A 24802-nucleotide genomic window follows, 5' to 3' on the forward strand; every position below is an offset into this window, starting at 1 on the left:
TCTCTAGACGCAAGACAACACAGCAGGCATCATGGCATCGAGATTTCTCAGACGAAGTTCTGACTATACTACAATAATTCCACGGTGAGGTGCTCGGACAACGACGTGCATTAGAGAGCTTACGCTGCTACATATACCCTACTTTTACAGCACAACAAAACCCACTCCTGCACCAGTATGGTACATCTTTGCTTGCGTAAGTATGCCTTTGATGCCATGTCCTGGTTCGAAATATTACCCAGGTGCATTGCAGACCCATGTACCTGCTATTATTCCATATTCAGCATGCGACTTCGACGCAACTTGGCCCCAATCGATGACCACCTTGGTTGTACACATGTCGCTCCCTGTCGCCCCACAACCTTTGGGTAAAGGTATATCTAGAGTCGAATTGTGCCGTGCGACCCCGCTATATTACTCCATATGAGATTAAGCTCCAACGACATACTGTATAGTGTACTTGCCTCTCGGGTTGTGGGGGTGCATCTTGTGGGGTCAAGACCAGATGTCTGGGGGCCCCGCATTACAATCTGGAGAAGAATCCGGGGATGGAGAGGTTAGCCGGGGGAATGACCACGGCTACCCTTGTGTCGGCAACGACCTCAAATAGGTGCTCACATCTCGATCATGCCTCCATTCCCTGACTCTCATTTCATCAGCGTATCTGCGAAGAACCATGGGTGGCTACAGAACAGCGTTTGCACTGTCGAAGACAGAGGTGCGAGATGCCAGACCTTTGGGCACTGCTGTACTGATTGGTATCAACATCACGTCTCTGGCCATGATCAACCAGCTAATGTGTGAATAGACCATGAACTTGTGCGGACCACTACTGGGAACCATGAATATGTCGAGGACCATCTGCAACTGGTACCGTAAGTGACAGATGATATCGTATCTTTTCTTGTGACGATGGCTAATCCTTCTCTAGCGAACCCTCGCAAGATCCAGCAGATCCACTGAACTTTCCCATGTGGAGGAAACTTGCAATTCTCTCCTGCATGAGTCTGTATGCGTTCATAACAAACGTGTCCAGTGCCATCATCAGTAGTGCGTTGCCCGAGCTGGTCACGGCTTTTGCGACCTTTTCGAGGACGGGCCCTCCCACCGGGCTGGTGCCCTTCTCGTCCTTGACCCATCTTATCGCCGTCAACATTCTGATGCTGGGAGCTTCCAACATCTGGTGGGTCCCGCTCGGCAACACCTTTGGCCGTCGTCCGATCATCCTTGTGAGCATCCTCCTCTTGACAGGTTGCTCTGTATGGTGCGGGGCCGCACAGTCTTATCCCAGCCTTCTAGCGGCTAGGGTATTCCAAGGTGAGGAAAGCCATGTATCTATGCTTGTCTGACCACAGCTGACACATTACTCAGGCATTGGTGGCGGTGCAGCCGACACGCTCGCTGCTGATGTTGTTGGCCAGATCTTCTTCGTACATCAACGTGGCCGAGCTATGGCCATATATACCATGATGCTCGTATCCGGCTCCCTCATTGGAGGGTTGATCGGAGGATATGTCACAGCCAGCTTGAGCTGGCGCTGGACATGCTACATCCCTGCAATAATGAGTGGTTGCCTTTTCGTCTTGACCTTCTTCCTCGTCCCGGAGACTCTCTTCGATAGGACCAGTGCAATCGCAATTGCACATGAGCCCATCGCCGAGGAGGACGACGTCAATGAAAAGTCCAATACAAGCCGTATTGAGTCTGCTCCCCACCATGCTTTCCCACCATACACATTTGCCAGATCTCTCAAGCTCGGGACATATCGCCCTGGCCTTCTCAAGCGTCTCGTTACTCCCTACACGACTCTGTTGTTCCCAGGAACATGGATGGTCATGCTGCAGTATGGTGGTCTTGTCGGTCTTACAGTCACCGCAAGTACCATTGCTCCTGTCCTGCTAGCTCAGCCACCATATCTATGGGGTGCCAACGTGGGTCTCATCAACGCTGGAGGCCTTGTTGGAAGCATACTTGGAGCTGTCTATACATATCTAGCTGCTGACTGGTGGGTCAAACGTGTGGCAAAGAGAGACTCACATGGGTATGGTGAGCCAGAAGCTCGTGTCCCACTCATGTTCCCAGCTCTTGTGATAGCCTTTGCCGGAGCGCTTGCCTTCGGATTCTCAGCCCAAGCTCTTACACCAAAGGCATGGATTGGACTGGAGTTTGGATCTGGCATGATCGCATTTGGACTGATGCAAGTTCCATCTATCGGGTTCAACTACCTTATCGAGTGCTATGGTGGATGGGCGTCGGACTGCTGTAAGTCTATTCTATGTCAGCCAACTACCTGCAGAGTACTTGTACTGACTATAAACAGTCTTGATGGTTGTGACTTTCCGTGCTGTTATTGGTTTCGCGTGGACATTCTTCGTCGGTACCTGGACAGCCTCGGCTGGGTTTGCCCTTCCGTTCGGCATCTTTGCCCTTCTGATGGGCGTTTTTGCCTTGACCGCTGTACCAGTCTGGCTTTGTGGCAAACGTTTCCGAATCGCAGGCGAGAACCTCATACAGAAAGAATTCGCCGTGAGATGAGCGAGATGGACTGCGTAGCCGTTTGCAATGGTAGGCTCAAGCACGTATTCGCACAATTTGTAAACACATTCTTATGTTAATGCAAACCGACAATCTTTGTGGTGTTCAGACCTTTCTCTATTCGCTCTGAGATGACAACGCTGTGATCTTGATTCTATACCTAAGAATATCGCACCCCCAGTAATGAGCCTGATTTGTCAGCCTGTCCGTGTCATTATCTCCTTCTATTATTCGATACACGAATGTTGGGTTCAGAAAAGGTCGCTTTCCCTAGAGGCATATCCAAGGAATGCGACTAGCCCATGATGTTTTGTGAATTTTACAATCACTGGTTCGTGGTTGAAAAACAGCTGCCATGACCACTGGGGGCACCTGGCCTGTCGCTCCAAGGATCCATCTAGCACGGCCGAGCCCCACACATTTTATATGCATATCAGCATCCACAATGTATATTGCACCTCTGAATTCAGGGACCTCCGGACGGAGCGGCATGCTACGCTGATCGTCCTCAATGGCGCATTCTATATGCACAAGCAGATTACGATTTTCGTGCGACGATAAGCATGTTAGCCTGTCATCTTGCACGAGAGGCTCATACATGTCTGCGTGAATCCTGCGGAGGTCTTCAACCACTCACCAGTTCTACGCAGATTAGGACAAAATTGTCCTCAAGTAGCCCGTTAATCGCTATCGACACTGGATCGCTCCTGGAGCCCTTCAGAATCATCGCATGAGCACGAAGATAAAATGCCGTGCGAGGTCATCTTTAGGCAATGTGCCATTAGCATAAGACTATTGGCACTTTGATGAAGCTTGCATTCAACTGCCGGAATGAGTCTAACAACTAAGGAGATTACATGCGTACGGATCGCTTCCGCATCAGAAGCAAGAAGCATATATTTTCATGACACCACTACTGTCGTGGATCCGCTGGATTTAAGTGTTCGAGCGCCAAAAATTGCAGCTTGACATTCTATCAGATCAGATCCTCAACCAAATACGGTGTAGTCAGCAGGGCGTTGGGCAGCGATCCTCGCAAACAGCGTCCTCAAAATTATCATAGATAGCCTTCATCCTTCAGATTTCCACTTCGAAAAGTGCCGTATGCGTCATAGACTACGATTCGACGATTGACCTACCATGGCAGCAAATTCGCCGGATGTCATAATCGTCGGTGCCGGGATCATAGGGCTCATACTGGGTCAAGCTCTCAAAAAGGTGCATATGATAGAATGTTAGATGGCATCAAAATCTTTGACGCGCAGAATAGGCAGACATACCGTTCGTGATTCTCGAGAGAGACGAGAACGCCTCAGCTCGAATTCAAGGCTGGGCTCTGACATTGCACTGGGGTCTGGAGTACCTGAAAGAATTGTTGCCGGTCGAAAATTTAGATGCTGTGAAAGAGTGCCAGGTCGACCCCAACTTCGCTGCCAATGACACAGGCAAATTCCTTTTTCTGAACCTCGAGGATGGTACGACCAAATTTGAGATTCCAGTCCGAGAAAGGTGGAGGGTGAATCGAGACAAATTGAGAAGAGCTCTATGACGCGGGCTTGAGAAGAAGGTATTGTGGTCAAAGCATGTACAAAGCGTTTGCTTTTCCGAGGAAGACGCATCTCCTGTCGAGGTCGCTTGCGCCGATGGTACTATTTGGCACAGCAGATTCATCGTCGGCGTTGATGGCAGTAGCTCAAAGATTCGTAGACTTCTCTTACCGGACCTGCATGCTTTGACACAATTACCTGTCCGATTGACAGGAGTATCTGTCAAATTGACGCCTGAGCAAGCCGAACCTTTACGCTCCATAGACCCGTTGCTCTTTCAAGGACTTCACCCCTCAACCAGGACGTATCTTTGGTTCTTGATTATGGACGCCCCACCTGTAAGCAGTACAGAAAGTACAGATGATCTCAATTATCTTGTCCAAATCAACATGAGCTGGCCGTATCTCTCACCTGCAGACGAGGTTCGCCATACTGATGCCGAAAGGCTAGACAATATGCGGCAACGAGCCAAATGTCTGGAATCAAGGTTCAAGCGAGCCGTTAACGACATTCCGACAGGGACTTCAGTGTCTGAAGTGAAGCTCATGCATTGGAACCAGGTAAAGTGGGACAACCATAGCCGAAGAATAACACTCGCGGGCGATGCAGCCCATCCGATGACAATGTGTCGGTCTCCCCCCTTCATCCTATCCCTCGATTTTGCCAGCACTAACAGTATCATATCAAGATCGAGGCGAGGCGGCCAATCATGGGATCCGTGACGTTTATTCCTTAATGATGTCACTTCGTGAGTGGCACGAAATGGCACAGCTTCGTCGATCCTGGAGCATTATGAAGAGGAATCGAGGCAACGTACGCTGGATGCAGCGGAATTAAGTAGGCAAGCTTGTCTCGATGCTCACGACTGGGAAGCTTTGACCGAAGACAGTGCCATACGTGTACGAGGAGTCCAGAACGACCTCTAGAGGTCGCTTGCGTGTAACCGAGTGGTATTGTTGCCGCAGGAATGGCTCTCTACGAGATTTGAGAATGTACAAGGATCTCAAAGGGCCAATCAGATCACATGCAAGATGCATATGCTGCTATTTGCATAGTAAATCTATGTACCCATAGCAGTCCCGAGACATTTGCACGTTCATCATGTCGAATATGCGCTGGCCGTTGCTTGTTGCGTCAATTTGGTTAAAGATGGATCTCTACTGCTAATTCTAGTAATGGTATCTGAATTGCTTCACGTCCTCTGTAGTATTGGAGACGTCTGCGCGATCAAGTGCTCTGTTCCGGTAACCATAGAGGACTCTAAGCACGACTGCAACAATTATTGAAGCGCCGATAGTTGCGACCATAGTTTCTTTGGCTGGCATATAGCCTGGCGCGTCTTTCACTTGGTATGTCTGCGGGCCGATTATATTTGCAATGCTGAAAGCGACTGATACCATTGCTCTCGCGATCACCTGGATGAACGTCAGCGGTGGTTCAACTGCAGGCAGCACAAGTCGCAGTACCTTTCTAGTATACCCGATATAATTGGCGGTTATCCATGCAAATATGATGGCCAAAGGAGCGACAACCTGGCAACATGTCAATGTGGAGCGCAGGACGGTGAGTGCTATGCATGCTTACGAAGTTCACCAAGTATATTCCGGCCAGTGTGCTCCCTTCCTGGTGTTGGTCGAAACACAATAAACACGAACCAATAAGCGCGGGTACAACGCACCCAATGACCGATAACCAGCGAGGAAAATTCTTAGTGATCACCCTCGTCGAGAGAATGGAGGCAATTATGCTGACAGCCCCTGACGGTATGTTCAAAAGCGTCGCGGCTTTAGTGTCGTAGCCAAAAGTGTGAGTGAGGGTCCACGTGAATGTGGTGATCAGGCCACTGCACTCTGAAGTTGTAATGGTCAACAACATCAACAGCCACGTTTGCAGGTCAAGTATGACCTCAGTCACAAAGTTCCATTGAAAAGGTTTCCGTTTGGCTCCAGCTTGATCGCGGTCGAGGCGGACAGCAATGATGTTCTTCTCCTATTCGGGTAGAAACCTTGCCTGACTCGGTGTCTCTGGTAGAAAGAAGATGATTAGACATGCGACGAGTATGTTCACAGCTCATATACAGATGAACATGATACGCCAGCTGTGAAACTCAGATGTGGTGTGCTGTGCTCCGAAACTGATAAGACACCCAACAAACTGACCCGCTCCAAGCCCACAGTACCAGAATCCATAACGTGGCGCAGATTCGTCTTTGGTATACCACATAATCGTGATGACAACCAGAGCTGGCTGAGATACTGCTTCAAGAACGCCTGATAATGCTCGTACTGCGATGATAGAAGCTGCGTTTTTGCACGCTGCAACACAACAGAGCACAATACCCCATGCAAGCACATTGAATCCCAGAACTTTGACTGCCGGCAACCGTTGAAGAAGTATCGCTTTTGTGATATCGGCATTTGAGACTTGACGTTTCAGAGCGGGAAATGCTTACATTGAGGTATTTCGGCGAATAAGTAGGCAATGAAAAATCCTGTTGCAGTCCAGGAGAACTCCTGTCCCTTCTTATGGAGGTCTTGTTGCAGTCCCATGATGTTTGCATACTGTTTATGGTCAACATGACCTCATAAGATTTCTTGGATGCAGAAGTCTTACATTCATCGCAACTTTGTCAAGAAATTGTAGGAAGTAGACCAGGAACATTATGGGTAATATCCTCCAGTCAATCTTGCGGAGCAAGCTCAGCTCAGCTACAAGCAGCTGAGGCGCGCTAGCGTCGTGCGTTTCATCGCTCGGTACTAGTCTGATATGCGATTTCAGGTCTTTCCACGACATACTCGCAAGCGTATTAGATGATATGGAGCTCTTGCAACCTTTTCAAGTCTTATAGTACAAAAGGGCCTTATAAAGGCCTGCAGTGGTAGATATGGCGGTCAGTGCTGTACCCTTGAGGTTGCGAGCATCTCCTGTTTCACACACATGGAAGCGTTGAACTAGTCGCGAGGTCACATCTGGGCTTTACCGAAGATAGCACGAATAGTATCGAGTATCATGAAGGAGTCTTGAACGTTGAACGTTGAGAACTTCGGGAGTATCTATGTAGGCTCCCGGGGTACATGGCAGGCGAGTGGACTCAATAGCACCAATCGCGCTGCGGAACCTACCGGTCTACATATAGTACATTCCCTGATTTGTTTTAAGTCATCATGCTAAAGGACTCCAATCATGCAGACTCTTACAGCTTGATGCACGACCCACAGAGAACGAAAAACCACTCTACTGTCTCACCATGTGTGACGACGCAGACTTGACCGACTGGCGTTGGCTTGCATGTGCAAGCCTTCTGCTATTCAATTAGCGCGTAAATACCACAGGTCAATGATTTTTGCAGGAAATTTCAATCTGTGCAATATGCAGCTTTACAAGACAAATTAGGAGCTATTTATCAAGTGTATCATTTGAGTCCATGCGACGACACAGCCATGACCGAGACATCGTACAAAGTGGTCTTTGTGATGCCTAGGATTTCTTCCTGACTACCACTCTTATCATGGTCGTCCATTCTTCCCTCCGCGGGAGTCACTGCTGTGCTCACAGGTATGAGACTCCGCAGCCTGTAGCTTGACGACAATCCACAATTTCGATAGCCCATCAGTTGTGAGCTTCCAAGGCAAGCAAATATGGGTCGTATGAGAAAAATCAATGAAGCTGAGACTACCTGTGCAGATCCTATCAGCTTCCATGATGACCATCCAGTCTCCGCTCTCTGGAGCGACACCTACCCCTGAATTGAGCTCAAGATCCCCATATAGTATCAACAGAGTGGAGTCATCATTCCCGGTTGCAATCGTCGTGATCTGCACCATTCTGAGTAGTGAGAAGATGGTAGTGATGAAGCCGAGCAAGAATCCAAGGCAAAGTGTCGCTTTTCGAAAGTTTGTGAGCTGCACTGTACGAAGAACCCATGTGGGCTTCAGGTATACGAAACAGTCGCACAATATGGTTGCAGAGGCCATCGTCCAATTCATAGGCGCAAACGGTAGACAATGATCCGGCATCTCAGGATGGAAGTTCTTCGCATACTGTTGATTTGTCAGCTCTGAAGATCTTCCGTGCATAATAGAACGGCTGACTGGTGTGCAATTCCCCAGCATGACACACATGGATATAGCCTGGACGAAACCAGAACCCCATGCTCCGACCTTTACGATGATTCTGTATAGCCTCATGTCCGATTGCTCGGTGATCCGAAGACTAACGAGGCATAGCGAGATTTTGAAAGAAGCGAGACATACAAAGTAGAAGGGTCTTGCGTAAAAATTATACTGCTTGTGTCAGATCATTCGCTCTGTCAAAATGCACTTTTGACTGCTCACGAGCGTGTATGTATGATGGATCTGCGCAGCCCTCGAAGCCGGTGGGAGACCAAGACCATAGCGGGTTTCTTCCATGAAACAATTTAGCTTGGACTTTGACTAGCACACTCGACGTACGAATTATGGAGCATCTGTTGTAAAAAATGCTGGTTATCTAAATGCTTCCTGACCAGAAGATGCCGGACAAAACACGAGCGGTTGATTTTACAAGAGACAGAATTGCCCAATAATCCTCCCAGCTACACTCGGCTCCTCGTCGTCAAAACAGTAAACGAACGCAGCCAAGAGCGTTGATATGATGCTAACAGCGACTACTGCTGCGAGTTGGGATCTGCTCTCTTCTTGTGGACTGGCATGAAGGATCCACGTCATGATCTCGAGATTGTCGATGGAAGAGAGTGAAAGTCATTATGCGTGGGCAAGGAGACCTATGAGAACAAGTGGACCAAATTTGGTCTGTCGTAGATATTGGTCCGTTCCAATCATTTTAACCGAAGGTCTGGAAATATCCACAATAAAGGTATCTATCCCATTGTCCTTATAGGAGTCATACGTGGAAACATTGATCAGAATACATATATCGGGAAGAACATTGATAAGATAGATCGTCCGGCTATCATGAATGCCACCCGTGAGCCTTGGGCTGGAAAATGAGACTCATTTCCAATCAGTCAATCGTGTACGCAACATGAATACAATCATAAGGGGATTAGCGCCAAACGCAGAATCTGCTTTTTGCCCTGTGGTTGATCGTCTTAGTCGCGTATTCTTGGGAGTACGATGGACGGAAAAGTGAGTACTGCTGATGTTTGCATGGCCTTCGCATTTCAGCCAGAGGCAATCGAGACCGCCGGCTGCTTACAGTCCAGTCCCTTAGTCCCAGCCTAAAGTTCACGCAAGGTAAGCGGACTCCATGCCTCAGGAGATAAAATGAGTAAGATCGGAGTCTAGTTCCGACAAGATCTTCACGCATACCCTGGCACGAGTGCATTGATACAATCTTGCTCGCGAGGAGCGGATAGGGATGCTCCGTGCCTGCCGTGATTGGATTCGCATTGACTTACTTGATGTTGCGTAACGCTATTCAAGAGGCTCTCGATATGATGTTGTGTTGGGTTTCCCTATGGGGTGGACGGTAATGCTATATTGCCCGGTAGAGTAATGTAACAACTAAAACTAAAAATAGCGGCGGAAGCCCTGTGGGAATCTGTAGCCCATAAAGTACACATATAGTCCTGTACGAAGTGTTTACAGGGAGTCAAGTCAAACACAAATCATGTGGCCATTCGCCGTTCCATGTCTACTGTCAGCTCCCGCCAAAGCTTAGTCAGGCAGCATCATACAACGGCTATAATAATAGCTGTACGGATACTGACGGGTCGAGTTATTGTCGGATCGATAGGAAGTCTTCCGCATACTACTTTCCGCAACAGGCTAGCGATGCCGCCGGTCTCGATGCAGTATGCAGTACATCGCTTGGGGCATTATCACAGATCGTATCTTTGTCCGTCCAACAGTGTAAAGCGTTGTGGTCGTTGCATTATGCCAGATAGTCTCTTAGCGAAGCAGCTTCTTCTATAGTGGTCGTAATACGGCCTTGGACGAGTCTATGAGCATAAGGCGGCATAAGATGACTTGTAAATGATCGCTAAAAAGCTACTGTCGATAACACATGTGCATAATAATACGTATGGTCTTGATTTACCATATGAGCAGATAGGACCAGTTAGGAAAGATAATCAGTCGCGCAATGCTTCATTTCTAGTGACCTTGGGAGCCAAAGCGACTATGGCAGAAGAAATTTGCGAGGCACTCGGCCTCACATATATCAAATTGATGTGTCAAATGAGTCACCTGTACATCTTCACCAACTTCAAGGATTTCTGGCTCTTGGCCCACTCCTAGATTTAGACGGGAAAGCCTCTTCACGTATCTCGACCGAAGAACCGCGAGGTTCGTCAGTTTCTGAAGGTCGTCAATCATGAAAAGCTCGGCATCTCTATCGATCTCAAGTAAGGTCTTGACAAAAGCTTCGACTTCTGGCAATAGCCTTCGTATCCTAGCCTCTATTGCCGTTTGCGACATCTTTCTATGAGTAGATTGTGGATCATGAGTGGCTGTACTGATTGTGGCCGCAGCAGATCTAGCCATAACGACAGTTGTTGCCCTGGCTTTTGCGGAAATGAACGCGCCTGCATCATCAGCGCAGACCGCATTGCCAAGCGCGAAAAGCAGATCCTGAAGGCGTGAGACTTTGTAGAAATGGCGGTCGATAGACTGCATCACGAGGATCCAAGAGACAAGGGAACGCCAGAGCGACAAGCGTACGGGATCATTGAGGAAGGGAGAGACCGATGCTGGATAGGAGTTTTCGTCAGGCGCAGTGTCATGGAAGGGCTTGTAGCTTGCGTGAGGGGTCTCCGGCACAGCGTCGCTACAGGCACCAAGTGAAGAGCGGAGGGAGATGTGTGGTGGTGACTGCAGGGCAGTTTCAAGGCACATGTTGCTGGGAGTCTGACCGGTTTCCTCGTCATGCTGGGAAGCAAGTGGAGGGCACTCACAAGAGCGATCATCCTCAAATGCCGATTCATTGATCGTTCCTTGATTATCGAGCCGAATCTTTTCGATAGTTGTCGCAACCACCGGCTGCTCGTACGGCGGCGGAGGGAATTGCAGGACATCCTTGTCGGAAGCTGTTGTAGGCCCCTTTCGCCGCTGGGAAGCCGCAGGTGAGGACTCACGTTGACGCTTGCGCGAGTTGCTCACGGAGGTCGTCGTGTTCAGATTTGGAGATTTGTGAAAATGCTCTGCATTGTACTGCTCCCATTCATCAAGACAACCCCCATTTCCAGCGTAAGCCTTGACAAAATCGATGATCTGGCCAGCAGAAGTGCGAACAAGTCGATCCTCATATAGGCAAGGCAACAAGACGCTGGCATGATTGCTGTAAGGAATATATATATCGAAGGTAGACATGCGAGAAAGCGACTCGAGTAGCAGCATCAGATGCAGTGCAGTCCCTGTGATTGGCTTTGCTCCCTCTGGCCGAGTCTTCATCACTACTTGAGTCTGGCCTTTCGTGTTGAGAAAAAGATGCATCAAGCGTCTCCGATCCGATGCGTGATCACCGGTGTGATGCAAACATTCGAGGATCTCTTTCGGAACACTTTTGATTGGGATTGCAGGATGTTCTGGCTCATGGTCTCCTTGTGCGTGATTCACACTATGATCTGGGAGGATCGTGAAAAGCTCAAACGCCTTCCTGCGCGAGGAGAGTCGCACGAACACGGTCATCTGTAGCAAGGCAATGATCGAATTATCGTCAGATCTTTGTCCAACCCAAAGCGTGATGTTGGGATGCTCAGTGCATGGACACGGCTGCCCAAGACACAAAGTGCGAGTATCGCTCTGGGCATCTTTCCATACCACCATGGCGGGCTCTTTAATATACCACGATATATCAGACTTGAAAACAAGGGAAGGAGGGCCATCGAAATGAGGCTTTGCGATTCGAAGAGCCATGGTATACACTGGTCTGATCAGCTCTTATTATGGGTAGCGGTAGTGCTGGTCGTATCTATCTGGCGACTCGAAAATGGCGACTCGTCGAACAACAGATCTGGTCGTGATAAGCTCAACCAGGACGCGCTCGTTATGATGGACTCGCGAGAAAACGACACTAGTGGAGAGATCAATGTTGATACCAACAGCAAAACAGCTACATAAGGTATTGAGTAGTTTTGACAGTTATGATACAGTAAGGCAAAGCAGAAAGAGAGGAACGAGGCGGGCAGGGGTCGGGATTGATATTTATGGTATCGACGACGCGACCTTTAGCCAAATGAACAGATGTCTTGCGCTGCTGATTGCAGGAGGGAAGATCGCCAACTCGGAGGATATATGAACGAAAGAGAAACAGATAACAACACCAATAAAGAGATGCACCACTAGAATGCTTGTGCCCTTCGAATGTGGACGCCTGCCTCCAGCACGCTTCGCTATTGAAAATGAATAGATCACACCAGTACAACTTCGGCAGGCTCTCAGATTAGGAGTCGAGGTCGTTGTGGTCCGCCTCCAAGATGCTGTCTCTTCAGCAATAATGCGAAATGAAGTTCAGCCACAAGCGACGTGGAGCAAGGGAGTTCGAGCTCAAACACCAGGGGCTCGCAAGAACGACACGACTGCTACGACTTGTGCGATCCTGACCCCAACGAGCGACCCCAGTCTTCCTGCCTTGCCTCGACCGCTGCGCAAACAAGGATGCGCCACTGTCAAGGTAGAAGCAGTATGATGGATAGAAGTGCTCGATGAGAAGGACACAGCAAGAAAGATAGACAGGGCGTAAAGCGAGCACGCGACCTAGGCTGAGCGACAAGGCTCCACTTGCAGCCTGAAGCAATCAGACCACCAGACGCGCTGTTATTTAATAGTCGGTCGGTCAAGAGGACGGAGACTCGCTCCAGTGGGTGCAAGGGCGGTTCCGGTACGAAGAAGGAGTTGTGAGCATGGCGAGGGTTGCGGATGTGTGTGTGTGTGTTGAGACACTAACGCGAGGGGAATTACAGTCCCGTGACTAGCGCCAAGAACTTCAACTCCGGTCACACAGACGGCAGTCGCCCGAACTTGTACCGCCTACACGTGATTCTTCCGGATGTGGGGCGTGTGGGGTGCCTCTACTATCTCCGTACCTCTACGCACCATCGAGGCCACTTCCGACTGCTTTATCTATTCGTGCATGCATCCATATATGAAGAGAAGCGAAGAGAACGCTTGCACGAACTCGTACGCAATGATGCTCACCCCCTTCCAGTCGCAAGATCACATCACCTCCATTGTCGGCGAGGAGCCCCGTCTTCGGCGTCGGCTTCGACATTGAATGTGGTCCATCGCTACCTCCGCAGCGAGTGATAATTCCAAAGAGTACTTGACTGCGGATTGTTGCATGCCAGCGAGCTAATTGTCCCCGTATTAATACTCGTACGTGATTATAGTGCATCTCTAGTGACGCATAATTGCTCAACTTTCGATTGGTACCCCACCTATGAGGTGGACCCTCACGTGCAAGTGATATGATCAACTGCTTCTTGTATTCTTTCCTTACTATCTCGGACGAGCTTCTTACCAGCAATGGCCGTAAGCACCCGGCTAGTGAGATGGTACGATCTGCGCGCGAGATACCAATATGGAAGCTGCAAAGGGTTCCGGTCATTGTGTGTACACAGAGGCTATGAATGGCGTTGGAGCCCTGTGCGCCCCGTATAACCCCGTGCTATAACAGCCCAGGAAATATATGATAAGAATACGAAGTCAATACAACAGTGGATTATGTAGGCCGTCACAGCTGAAAGTATGGAAGTCATATATAAGAACCTCTTGGAGGGACACGACATGCTACTTCATCGACCATAACGACGTCCGCAATGAATATCAAGCTTGCCCTCTGCCTGCTCGTGGCAGCACCCATTACATGTTTCGCTCAAGCCTACACCTATCCCAGCACGGTATACGATACGAGTCTGCATCCGAACCCATTCTACCATACGGTTGCAGAGACCTCGACTGTTGCCATTGGCAACCGGAACATTGCTATTCACACCGAATCTTCCCAGAATTCTACTACGGAGTTCCTCGCTGTCCTCAATCCCTCGGACCTTGTCCCTGGCCTACAATTGACCAACGGCTCATTGGAATTGGTCGGCAGTGGTGGCCTTGTGGGGGCCTCGAGGAAGTTGCCTACCGTTAATGGTGTTATTCGCCAAGCTCTCTACTTCACTAATACCGTAGACCAGACCTGGCGATTGGTCAATGTGGGAAGCGATGGTCTGTACGGGCTATTCACTACCAACGAGGAGCAAGCTACGTATAACGGTACGTTAACGCGATGGAAGCCATCATCTTCTTGTGTGCACGCGCGGTGTGATGCTTGTCTATCCATCTCTAACCATGTGGTCCCGGCTGACATCGTACAGGCTTTGCCATATGCAACACTGCTGTCGATTACTTCTACAGCTTGGAGATGCAGAGTAGCAGCGATAACTCTGCCGCTCCTGGGTGCGAGCGTATCGCTCTACATGTCAGTTCTCGCCTGTGATGTCTATTGTGTATTCTTGACGTAGCAGCTGGCTGAAACATATGACAGACATTTCTCGGACCGCCATTCAGCTGAAGTGGTTTGCATTAAGCATATCGAGCCATACGATTACACAGTCGCAACGTGGGTGCATTGATAGCAATCGTCTTGTCCGAGCACTGCCCCAGGTCGCCGGATAGCATTGCATTTAGGCAGACATTGTTTTGGAAGCTTTCGTCTAGGACATGTCTCTGACATTCAATGTGAGAACCGAAGTTTACTTGACAAGCTCCCTATTCAAAATTAAGTATGACCGCGCTGCTACTTGGGACATATACTCTCGCCTTCCCATCTTGCCCGATCCTCAACTTTTCAGCAATCGTCACGTTGTTCAGACGCACAGGCTTGCCGCGTGAGAGATCATAGTCATAACTATACCCGTCGGATGTTACACCTGTTATGGCATCGCTCCCGTTCGCGATCAATCGCTGTAAGGACACAGTCTTATAGTCCTGAGGTACTTGGAACGTGTATTTTTCCATAGGCCTCGGATAGTTGTTCACATATCCTGCGTTATCGAGCGACGTGTTGTAGGTCCTCAGGTTCATAACAATCACCTTTGACTGTCTTCCTTTGATGTAGGAGGCGCAGGCGGACTCGTTCGAGTTCGGAAGCGCCAGATCTACAATCTGCGGTCTTTTGTTCGCATTGCTAAGATCCCCGAGGAACGCCGCAGTGCAGATGTTCCCGTAGTATCTATGATAATCAGCCCTCGACTAACAATGTAGATTAAACCTCGATTACTCACGGAGCTTTGGTACTAATGGTGGTGTTTCTGGTCTGTATCGGCTGCTAAGCCTGATATCGATAGTTCGTGCCTTGATGCATATGCCATCGCCCGATGCCATTGGCGATGAGCTGGAGACCGAAACCAGCACCCCACAGGGCTGCGCCAAATGAGTTGGAGACCCCGCCAATGCCTTGTCTGGCGAGCGAATTGCCTTCGCCAACGATCGTTGGTCCATTTGGTTTAAGAGAGCCCGACAATGCTTGAGCTGGATTGAATATCGCTAGCAATTGTTGCACTTTGACCTTGGTGTTCGTATGGTTCATGAGTGTTCCCTGCAGTGTAATCCCTGGCTGGCCTCTGGCTCCCATGTAGCTAGTGATCGTCAGCACTATGTATCATAGCTGCAAAAGTTCGCGGCTTACTTATGGAGAGCCAGGTAGCTGATATCTTGATCGGTATTGAGTCCATCAGCGAACGTGGTAGCGACCTGCATTTTACTGAATTGAGGATTGGATGCAAAGGAGGGCGCCATTAATTGGAAGCTGTCGCTCTTGGCTAGGTCCGGACACGCACTTCGCATCTGATCGTGGATCTTGCGTGGCCATTCTAGCCACTCTCCAATGTAGAGCGTCTCATTCCAATCGCTCCCACGAGCTGGGGTCGGGCCCGCCACCGTAGCAGCGTAGAAGTCCTGCGGGGATCATTAAGCTTACAAGCTTGCTTTTATAGACCTGTGATTACTACAGGGTGTCAACTTACGGGTTCATTGCCCAATTCCCAGACATTCAGATTACCACGCAAAGCGCGGCAAGCATACGGAACCGATCTCAGCAGCGCTTCGCGGGAAGAAGTCGAATTATAAGCTAGATTGAAGCCATGGCTGAAGCGAGTGCCTGGCCATGTCTGGTAAGATTCGAAAAATGCAGGCCCAATGGTTTCATTGGCAGGATAATCCGGATTTGCTGCGGCAAAGTACTGTATTACAGCCGGTTCTTGTGATTCATCAAACAACGTCAAGTCTTGGGTGGAGCCTATACACATCAACAACGACACTAGAAAGCCTCATGTAGATTAATAAGTACCTCCAACTCTCACATAAGGCTTGTTCCCAGCATAACTAGCAATGTTCTCCAGCAAGTTGTCAAAGTACGTGTTTGGAGAAGATAGATTGCCGGCATAGTCCACAAGCGAAGATAACTCTATCGAATAAGAGAGAAAAGACTCAAGCGGTCGGAGAGCATTTTTTGAAGGGATTAGATTGACCACAATCACACCCGAAGTGGTTGCAAGTGTGCTCACACCAAGTGCGAGCAAGCAAAAAGTGGTCAACATCGCGCATCAACTCCCTCACTCGTTTGATGTGAGACAGGCTACTGTCTGCTCACAGACAAGGGTATGCAGTTTTTGTTTAATGCTTTGCCAAGGTCCAACTATGAGACTTTCATGAATGTCTTGCAAGCTACTCTGGATGTTGTTGCTGTCCACATGCCAGTACTAGGAACATAGAGTACTCCCTACATGCCAGTCGTAGGTATTGGGATGTGGGAATCAATTTATCCTGTAAAGAGGTTTAATTGCTGGGGTACCCCCAAAGATTGTTTGAATCAATGATGTGACTTGATTAGGTGTAACTGCATAATCTATCGGAAGAAGTCTATTTGACTTGTGCAGCCGCTTGTTTATCCGAAGCTTACCCGCGCTTTCCGCGCTAGTCCTAATTGATCCACCTCATGCCTCGCAACAAAGATGCGGAGAAGTATGGGGTATATGAGATTGTGGGGTAGGTTCCTGTAGAAGGTTGGTCTAGTTGGACCATGACACTTGACCTGATTGATACTAAAGTCATTGTCACAGAGTCTTTCACTTGAAAGGTCATACGAGATCTACGCAGCGATGGCTGTCTGCGGCAAGCCTTTGTATCGCGTTTGCTATCGAAGACGCCTCGACGAGCTATAGGTGGAGGTACTGGTAGAATATGCTCATGCTCGGAGTTATTGGTCATATACAGTATCAGAGCGCACTATATAAGATATGTAGTAGATGTGGGCCGCAAATTCGTGGACACAAAGTGTACAGAAGTCAACATCTGTATCAAAACTTCGAAAGGTCAGGTGATTCGGATTGTTGAACAGTTTGGTAGTCCTGTCACTTGCCATATACAGTACACGTCTCGAATAGGCAGCTGTCTCGATCGGGCAAGAAGCCGAATCCGGTCAACGTACAATACTACAATGCCAAGACTACTAATGCTAGAGCAAACCCTCGAATCTCAAGACCGGCGCTGATAATTACAGTACATTTATATCTGCTCCTACCATACTTTCCTTCGTTTCGTCTGCATTTGCACAGTCTCGATGTGGGTGTATTGACACATTGAGCATGTGCTTTTGATCGGACTATAGAGTCACACCGACGATGCAGCTCTTCTGGCAGCCAGGCTTCTCTCTTTCCAGAAAGCCCGTCAAGAAACCCGCAGCACGTCGAAGAAGACGAGAACGATTCGAATTTGTTGTGGAGCGGCCTCAGGAAGCTTATCCCACAGGACAACGCTCATCGAAGACCTCTTTCGAGCCTTCGAATATTTCTTCCGAATCTTCAAATGGGCAAACTCGTTCATCCGACCGTCCCTGCCAAGGCGAAGCTGATAACAAAGATGAAACTGAGCAAATTGTTCAGCTGGTACTTGCAGCACCAAATGACAGGTTACTCAGCAGCAAAGATCCCATTCATACAGTCACTACCAACACTGCGGCCAGCTCTGTCTTGGTTCGGTATAACGGCAAAGACAGGACTACTCCTTGGGACCTTTTCGGGGCCACGGCCGCTGAAGATAATGTTGACGACTTGGGATCAGATAGTGTGGCCGTCACTGTACCAGGCGACTTTCCATCGACTCTTGACCCATGCATAGCACCGACTGTAGAACACAGTAGTATGTCTCAGCGGTTCAAGCCCGTATTAGACAGATGTATGCTTCAAACTGTGCCACGTCTACATTGTAATATTCTGGCTAACGGATTAGACAACGAAGAGTTCTGTATGATTCCATTAACATTCCAACTCCGAAGTAACCCATTCCGATATCGCACCGATCTTGACCCAGAACCAATATATCTGGTGCACGCTGTAATGGCTCTAGCCGGGCATCACGTCAACAGCGCCTTAACCATCAGCCATCGTCATGAAGCGCTTCAGTCACTACGACAAAGCCTTGATAGATTCAACGACGCAGATACTTTGTTCGCTGTGCTTGACACTATCGTGGTCCTGTTCTCCCTAGATGTCAGTTCCTGTATCTTATGTACTCGGCTAGCACTGATCTCGGACGCCAGGAAACTCATTCAATCATTGGGAACTGGTATACACACCTTATGGGAGCATATAGCCTGATTGAAGCCTCCGGCGGTATTACAGCCTTAGCTATGTCTTCCAGACTTGAAGCTCAGATAGGCATACTTACCTGGTATGCACACCCCACTCCACGAGCACCAGATCGGAGCTGATTGAACAGGTGGGATGCTATAATAAGTCTTCTGGCTAGAGAAGACTGCATTTTCCCTTACGCGTATTTTGAAGCGGTATCGTCAAACCAGCATAGACGAGAATGGGACTTCTTCGGGCTATGCGGATGCCCAACCGACCTTGTGAAAGTCGTAATGCAAGTGGCGCACCTCAATACAGGGGAGCGAAACGCGCCTTTCGCATCAGGATCAACAGTCTACAGACTTGAAAGATCGCTTGAATCTTGGTGCCATACACCAGCTTCGCAAGCCTTCCAAGATGAGGCCTTTATACATCAGGATCAGGACGTCAGGCATTGCTCCGAGGCATGGAGGAACGGCCTGATTCTCTACATGTTCAGAGTGTTCCGGTGGGCACCTGGAGATAGTGTTCCGCCCAGTATTAAAGTCCGGGCAAGGGCCATCGTCGACCACGTTGTGTCGTGTCGTGACACCAACATGTTATCTAGGCAAGCCTTGTTGCCACTTTTCCTTGCTGGTTGCGAGTTACAAGATCGATCGACCCGAGCAAAGATTGTACGTATCTGCTCTATCTGGGACAAGAGGACCAGATATCACATGTTCGGGAGCACGATACCGCTTCTCCGTGAGGTATGGGCTGAGCAGGAGATCAACGGGGATGAAAACGTGTGGTGGGGTCAAATCGTGGATAAATAGCAAGTGTCAAGAGATCGTTCTCTGAGGACGAGACTCTGTTTTGGCTAATTGCGGAGCACCTGCAGCACTGTCTGCACTGAACTCGCTCACAGTCTACAACAACGCCCTCTGCTTGCTACCTCAAGGACGTCGCTCGGGATCTAGATTGCGGTCAACCGCGCTGTACGTCGTCTAGCGTGTACATCCAGGTCGCATTGAGGCGTACACTTATCAAGGTACGTGTCATCGAGCTTGCGAATGATTCGATATGTGGAGTCTGTGAATCATACTTGTAGCGATACACTTATTGCTGTGGTGGCATGCCGCTGTATTGATCCGCTCCTCCGGTTGGACAGACCCACTTGACACGCCCTTCAGTATAAATCTCTAATGCAGGCTTGTGTTGATTTAGAAACTCGATATCATCGAATATTCCTCCGCGGAGGACTATTGTATCTTCAGGAACTTGGTCGGATTTCATCTTCATTCCATAGAGCGAGGTCCCTAAAAATCTCTTGAGTTGATACCTTGGCCGATTCATACATGGCACTTACCACAATCTGCGCAAAAGTAGTTCTTGTAATGCTTCTCACTGTCGGACATTTTTGCGATCTCCTTAGGATTCCCAGTAATTACTAAGTCGACGCTCTTGACGAGAAAACTGTAGGTATACAAAGCCCCTGTAAGCTTACGACAATCGGAGCAATGGCACAATGCCTATAGTAAGAGATGATAAGCTTCAAGTGACAAGCAAGTTCATGTCTTGAAGAGACACTGACTGTAGTTATGGGCTCACCACTATACTGGATGCGAATCTTTTCACAGAAACAGCCACCACTAGCCATCTTGAATGCAAATAGAGAGTGTAATGACACTGTAGAACGGCGTTACAGATGGAATCTGGTGAGGTTCTTTCTCGCGTCTACAATGGGATAGGTGGCTGATGTAATAAGCAGAGGATATACCCAAGTGGCAAAGCAATTTGAATGTATGTGGACTACAGAGCACGTGATCATCAGCTTATCATGTCTTACGTCCGTGTGATCCTTCGCTATTGTGTCCTGATAGGATGATTGGATGTGAGCTGCTTGGTAGGTCCATGCCAAGGCTCTTAGGGCTTACAAACATGGTTCCAAGGTGCAAGTGGCTGACAAAGGCGAGGTATCTAGTAGTGATAATAGGCCACTGTAGCTTCCTTGCTAAACATTCGAGCAATATGTTCAAAAAGTGTTCAAGACAATAAACACGGTATCAGAGTGAACTTCGTCAAGTGCTCAAAACACGATGCTCTTCCATCTCCACTTACAAATAGCAAGCTTTTCTTGATCATTCGGGATGTCTATTCGCGCTAGAGCGATCAGAAAAAAAGAGCGGCGAGGTGACTGGTCCTTCTTGCAGGAGGCAAAAAAAGCATGAGAATTATAGCCTATTATACAACAGTATTTCCAGGTATAGATATCAAGACCTGCCTGTTATTAATGCTGGAGCAAGAGCGATATCGATTTGCACTAAAGGCTTGGAATCGGATGACGCCTCGAGACGATAGTGAAGCAAATGAGGTAGTAGTCTTGCGTCCCGCATACTGTGGGTGAAAGGAAGAGGTTTTCTGCTCACACATAGCCAACAACAAAGATGTTTTTGAGTATCGTATCCCTATTTCGATGAGATCTTTGTCTTCAGGACTTTTTCGCGAATTCGTCCTGGACAACAGCGAGCGAGTCCTTCCCACGTTGAGTGGATTGAACAAGAACTGGTGGTCTGATTAAACATTTCTTTATAAACCTACAGTTCCAGCCAGCCAATTCTAGCATAGTCTTTGCGACACACATGTAGTCTATGGCTAAACACGCTTGTGAAGACTCGCCTGACAGATCCGACATTGTGGTGGCCCCTGTAGCATAGCACAAATGCAGCGTTTTGTTCCTTGGTCTACTGTGAATATGTAGGTAAGGTACAGAGACCCCGCTTTCCCGATTTCTATCAACGCGAAATCGCGCTAGCGACCCGCTCAGAGGCGACTACTATGCCATGGTTGTACGTATCGAAATGTGAAACTGGCCAGGATCACGAGCGGCTGTTAATGTACAGTACGCTCTTACTACTTGCCTTCAAGCTAACATAAGGTAGACTTCGATGTGTGACTGCATCAGTGTTCTCTGTCTACTGCCCTGTCGTCATCAATACGAAGGCGAGGCTCCATCTCGAAAACCCATACGCCAAGCAATAACAAAGTTCGAAGATCGTTACTCGCAAACATTGAACAAGAACTGTTGTTATATTTTTAGATGCAGCATACCGCATTTGCATGGAGCGTAAGAAACTCAAGGTGGGTATTGTAAATCATAGATTCAAGCTTTACTACTTTTGCGGGTCAGGAACCGCACAAATGTTCTTCTGCAGTGGGACAGATCTACAGTGGAGTGATTAATTACATCTCGACAGCAATGCGGCGACATGGAAAAGACCGGTGGATCTGCACTACCACTCATTCGCTAGTGTCGCCGAGAGATTGCTTGTCGATAATTAGCACGACGTCACTTGTGAAAAGGTCCAATTAGTCGAATAGCAGAGAAGAGAATTTGTTACCCCTTCCTGTTAGGATAGTACAGTAAAATATAGCAGAGTTGCAGCTCTGCTTCTGGCCAGCGGGTGTCACTACCGTCATTATAGATTAAGATAGAACTCGGGATGCCGAAGACAATCACGCTCGGCCCGGATCAAACACTTCTTGAATTGACGGTGAGACCTGGTCAGGGCATAATCAGATGTCTCTGCAATATGCTATTTTTACACTACCTTTTCAGACCCGACGTGAATCACTTGATGCTGAACTTCTGCTATACAGTAAGATAGCCGACAGTCACCGACAACCTGCTCTGGACCTTCTCGCAGTGCTGTTGTTGAACGGGAAGCCGAGTCCGATCCGCAACGGGGCGGTTGTAGACCTCGGCATCATTTCACGGAAAGTGGTCGGCGGCCGTCTTGATTGGCGGATTGACGATTCTGTAGCCCATGCACAAGGCGAGATATGGGGTTCAGGGTGAGCTTGGCAGCTTGGCACTGTAGATATCTTGGCTGTGACCCTTTCTCTTTCCATTAATAGAAACCGTTCACAGAAGCCCTAGAGCCGAAGGTGAAAAACTCTACATGGACTCCATAACTGGAACGTCAGGTGTTCTATACCTAGTGCCCGGTGGTAGTGGCAACTACGGGCACTACGTCACACACCTCAAGAGCGACAGAGCAGTGAATTTTTAGACTGAACCGTGAGGTCACGATACGATCTTAGACCTCGTACTCCATGTAACCTCAAAAACATGTCGAAGCTAAGCACACGTCATGTATGTGCATCTCTCGTTCATCTCTCGTTCACGCATAAAGTGATACGAGCTCGAAGACACATATAATGTCTAGTAGGGCCCACGGTAAACTGCTCATTACAATTCATCTCATCTCTTCATCAACTACCCAGCTCATCAATAGTAAAACAAACACCTTTCATCTCAATTCTCCAATCTCTATTACTATCAGTATCCCATACCAAAATGATCTCTAAGAGCCTCGCCCTCGCTTTGGCCTTGACCTCGGCCGTCAATGCTCTTCCTACTTTTCAGGTCCGTGATGACTGCATGGACGCGTACAACGCCTGCATCGCCGCTGGCACCTCTCAAGTTGCTTGCTCTTGCACCTTGTCCGCTTGCTCCGGCGAAGACAGTGCCCGCAACCGCGAGTACTGCTCCAGTGCCACTGCTGGTCTCTCTGCATCAGCAACCTCCAGCGCCAGCTACGCCTGCAACCCTGCACACTCTTACCCCGAAGGTGTTAGATGTGTTTCTACCAATGGAGGCCTCAGCCTTGTAACTCCCACAGCCTCAGCTTCCTCCACTGGCTATGCTTGCAATCCTGCTCACTCCTACCCCGAGGGTGTTAGCTGTGTTTCTACCAACGGAGGTCTTAGTCTTGTAACTCCCACAGCCTCAGCTTCCTCCACTGGCTATGCTTGCAATCCTGCTCACTCCTACCCCGAGGGTGTTAGCTGTGTTTCTACCAACGGAGGTCTTAGTCTTGTAACTCCCACAGCCTCAGCTTCCTCCACTGGCTATGCTTGCAATCCTGCTCACTCCTACCCCGAGGGTGTCAGCTGTGCCTCTACCAACGGAGGTCTTAGCCTAGTAACCCCCGCGGCTTCGACCCCAGCTTCATCTACTGAATATGCCTGCAACCCAGCCCACTCCTACCCCGGTGGAATCGCCTGTGTCTCTACCAATGGCGCCTTGAGCCTTGTTACTCCTGCTCCTTCAGCTACTGCATCTGCAGCTGCAGCAGTTGCAACTTCGGCCGCTGCTGCCGTCGGTGCTGCAGCTCCCGGCTCGAACCCTAAGAAGGTGGTCGGCAAGACCTGGACTATTGCCAACCTCACTCGCTACTGCGGTAGTGATAACACTGGCTGCGACCTCAACTTCGCCATTGAGGCTGACGGAAAGACTGAGCGCTGCACTGTGTCCCGCAACCCTGGTTCTAACGCTGCCACTGAGAGCTGGTCCAACCAGAACTGCACCACTGGATCTGACTTTAAGGTCTCTTGGGGATACGTTGAGAACCCTGCTCCTGCATTCGCTGTCCTCACTGTTGTCGAAGGATCAGAGCTTGCGTGGTTCGGTGTTTCTGATGTCAACGGTGGAAAGGTGTCTGCCAATGCACCATTCGGCTCATTCGACCCCAGAAACCTTACCGAGCCCGTGTACACCTACAACTAAATTATAAATTATATCGCTCCTATCGGTTAGGATACGAGGTTTACGATCAATCGTCGAGTAGCTTGTATTTTTAGATCATAAATTCATTTGCATTCTTTTCATAACACATCTACCAATTAGTCCTGCAATAGTTCGGTATATCATTTTTTTATGCCATGAGTGTGCGTTAGGGTCTCATACAGTTGCAGAAACTAAAGGCTCGCTACTATAGGCCAGTGAGATCTCCTTCTAGTATGTACTAAAAGCTTTGTTGGGTGAGCATAAGATTACTTGTGGGCTCACTTGATATATAACCACAACCATCGTCTTCTGCACAGTAGCTACTGGTCCAGCTTGCCACGCGTATCCTGGAATCGTTGTCGCTTCAGCTACTATTGTGCCGGACAGGGCACCGTTTCATGCCCACAATTACTTACGGCGGAACCGCGCATGTCGGGACCTTCCACATTGAAGTGTAAAACTGTTGATGACTCGTAGGTGACTACCTTATGTCAGGTAGGTTCACGCACAAGAGGCAACCGGGTCAGGGCATAAAACAGACACCAACAACCGGAATGGCTCCCGGCGTCGCTTATCCAAGATCCGGGGAATCCCGTACTGGGATACCGG

General features: G+C 48.9%; 5 protein-coding genes across 6 annotated transcripts; 3 read left to right on the plus strand and 2 right to left on the minus strand.

Moving 5' to 3' along the window:
• Positions 1–676: 676 nt before the first annotated feature.
• AAFC00_003929 (uncharacterized protein) lies at positions 677–2535 on the plus strand (the record flags this gene model as incomplete). The annotated part of the gene is made up of 5 exons (XM_069343481.1): positions 677–758; positions 809–875; positions 932–1317; positions 1372–2262; positions 2321–2535. The coding sequence occupies 5 exons, from the start codon at positions 677–679 to the stop codon at positions 2533–2535; spliced, it is 1641 nt and encodes a 546-aa protein (XP_069201304.1).
• A 1140-nt stretch (positions 2536–3675) lies between these two features.
• Positions 3676–4084, plus strand: AAFC00_003930 (uncharacterized protein; the record flags this gene model as incomplete). Its single annotated transcript, XM_069348124.1, has 2 exons — positions 3676–3753; positions 3806–4084. The coding sequence occupies 2 exons, from the start codon at positions 3676–3678 to the stop codon at positions 4082–4084; spliced, it is 357 nt and encodes a 118-aa protein (XP_069201305.1).
• Positions 4085–15341: 11257 nt separating this feature from the next.
• Positions 15342–16611, minus strand: AAFC00_003931 (uncharacterized protein; the record flags this gene model as incomplete). 2 transcript variants are annotated; one of them, XM_069348470.1, is made up of 4 exons in its annotated part: positions 15342–15651; positions 15702–15970; positions 16039–16310; positions 16362–16611. In XM_069348470.1, 4 exons carry the CDS (start codon positions 16609–16611, stop codon positions 15342–15344), a joined length of 1101 nt encoding a protein of 366 aa, XP_069201307.1. The 2 variants fall into 2 exon arrangements, with proteins under 2 accessions (XP_069201307.1, XP_069201306.1); XM_069348633.1 differs by lacking the exon at positions 16362–16611 and having other exon boundaries at positions 16039–16320.
• Positions 16612–19740: 3129 nt separating this feature from the next.
• AAFC00_003932 (uncharacterized protein) lies at positions 19741–20281 on the minus strand (the record flags this gene model as incomplete). Its single annotated transcript, XM_069343482.1, has 3 exons — positions 19741–19940; positions 19991–20153; positions 20216–20281. 3 exons carry the CDS (start codon positions 20279–20281, stop codon positions 19741–19743), a joined length of 429 nt encoding a protein of 142 aa, XP_069201308.1.
• Positions 20282–22981: 2700 nt separating this feature from the next.
• Positions 22982–24193, plus strand: AAFC00_003933 (uncharacterized protein; the record flags this gene model as incomplete). The annotated part of the gene is made up of 1 exon (XM_069343483.1): positions 22982–24193. One exon carries the CDS (start codon positions 22982–22984, stop codon positions 24191–24193), a length of 1212 nt encoding a protein of 403 aa, XP_069201309.1.
• Positions 24194–24802: the final 609 nt, after the last annotated feature.

Source organism: Neodothiora populina (genome assembly GCF_041146345.1).
Source record: "Neodothiora populina strain CPC 39397 chromosome Unknown canker_contig_16, whole genome shotgun sequence".
Taxonomy (NCBI): domain Eukaryota; kingdom Fungi; phylum Ascomycota; class Dothideomycetes; order Dothideales; family Dothioraceae; genus Neodothiora; species Neodothiora populina.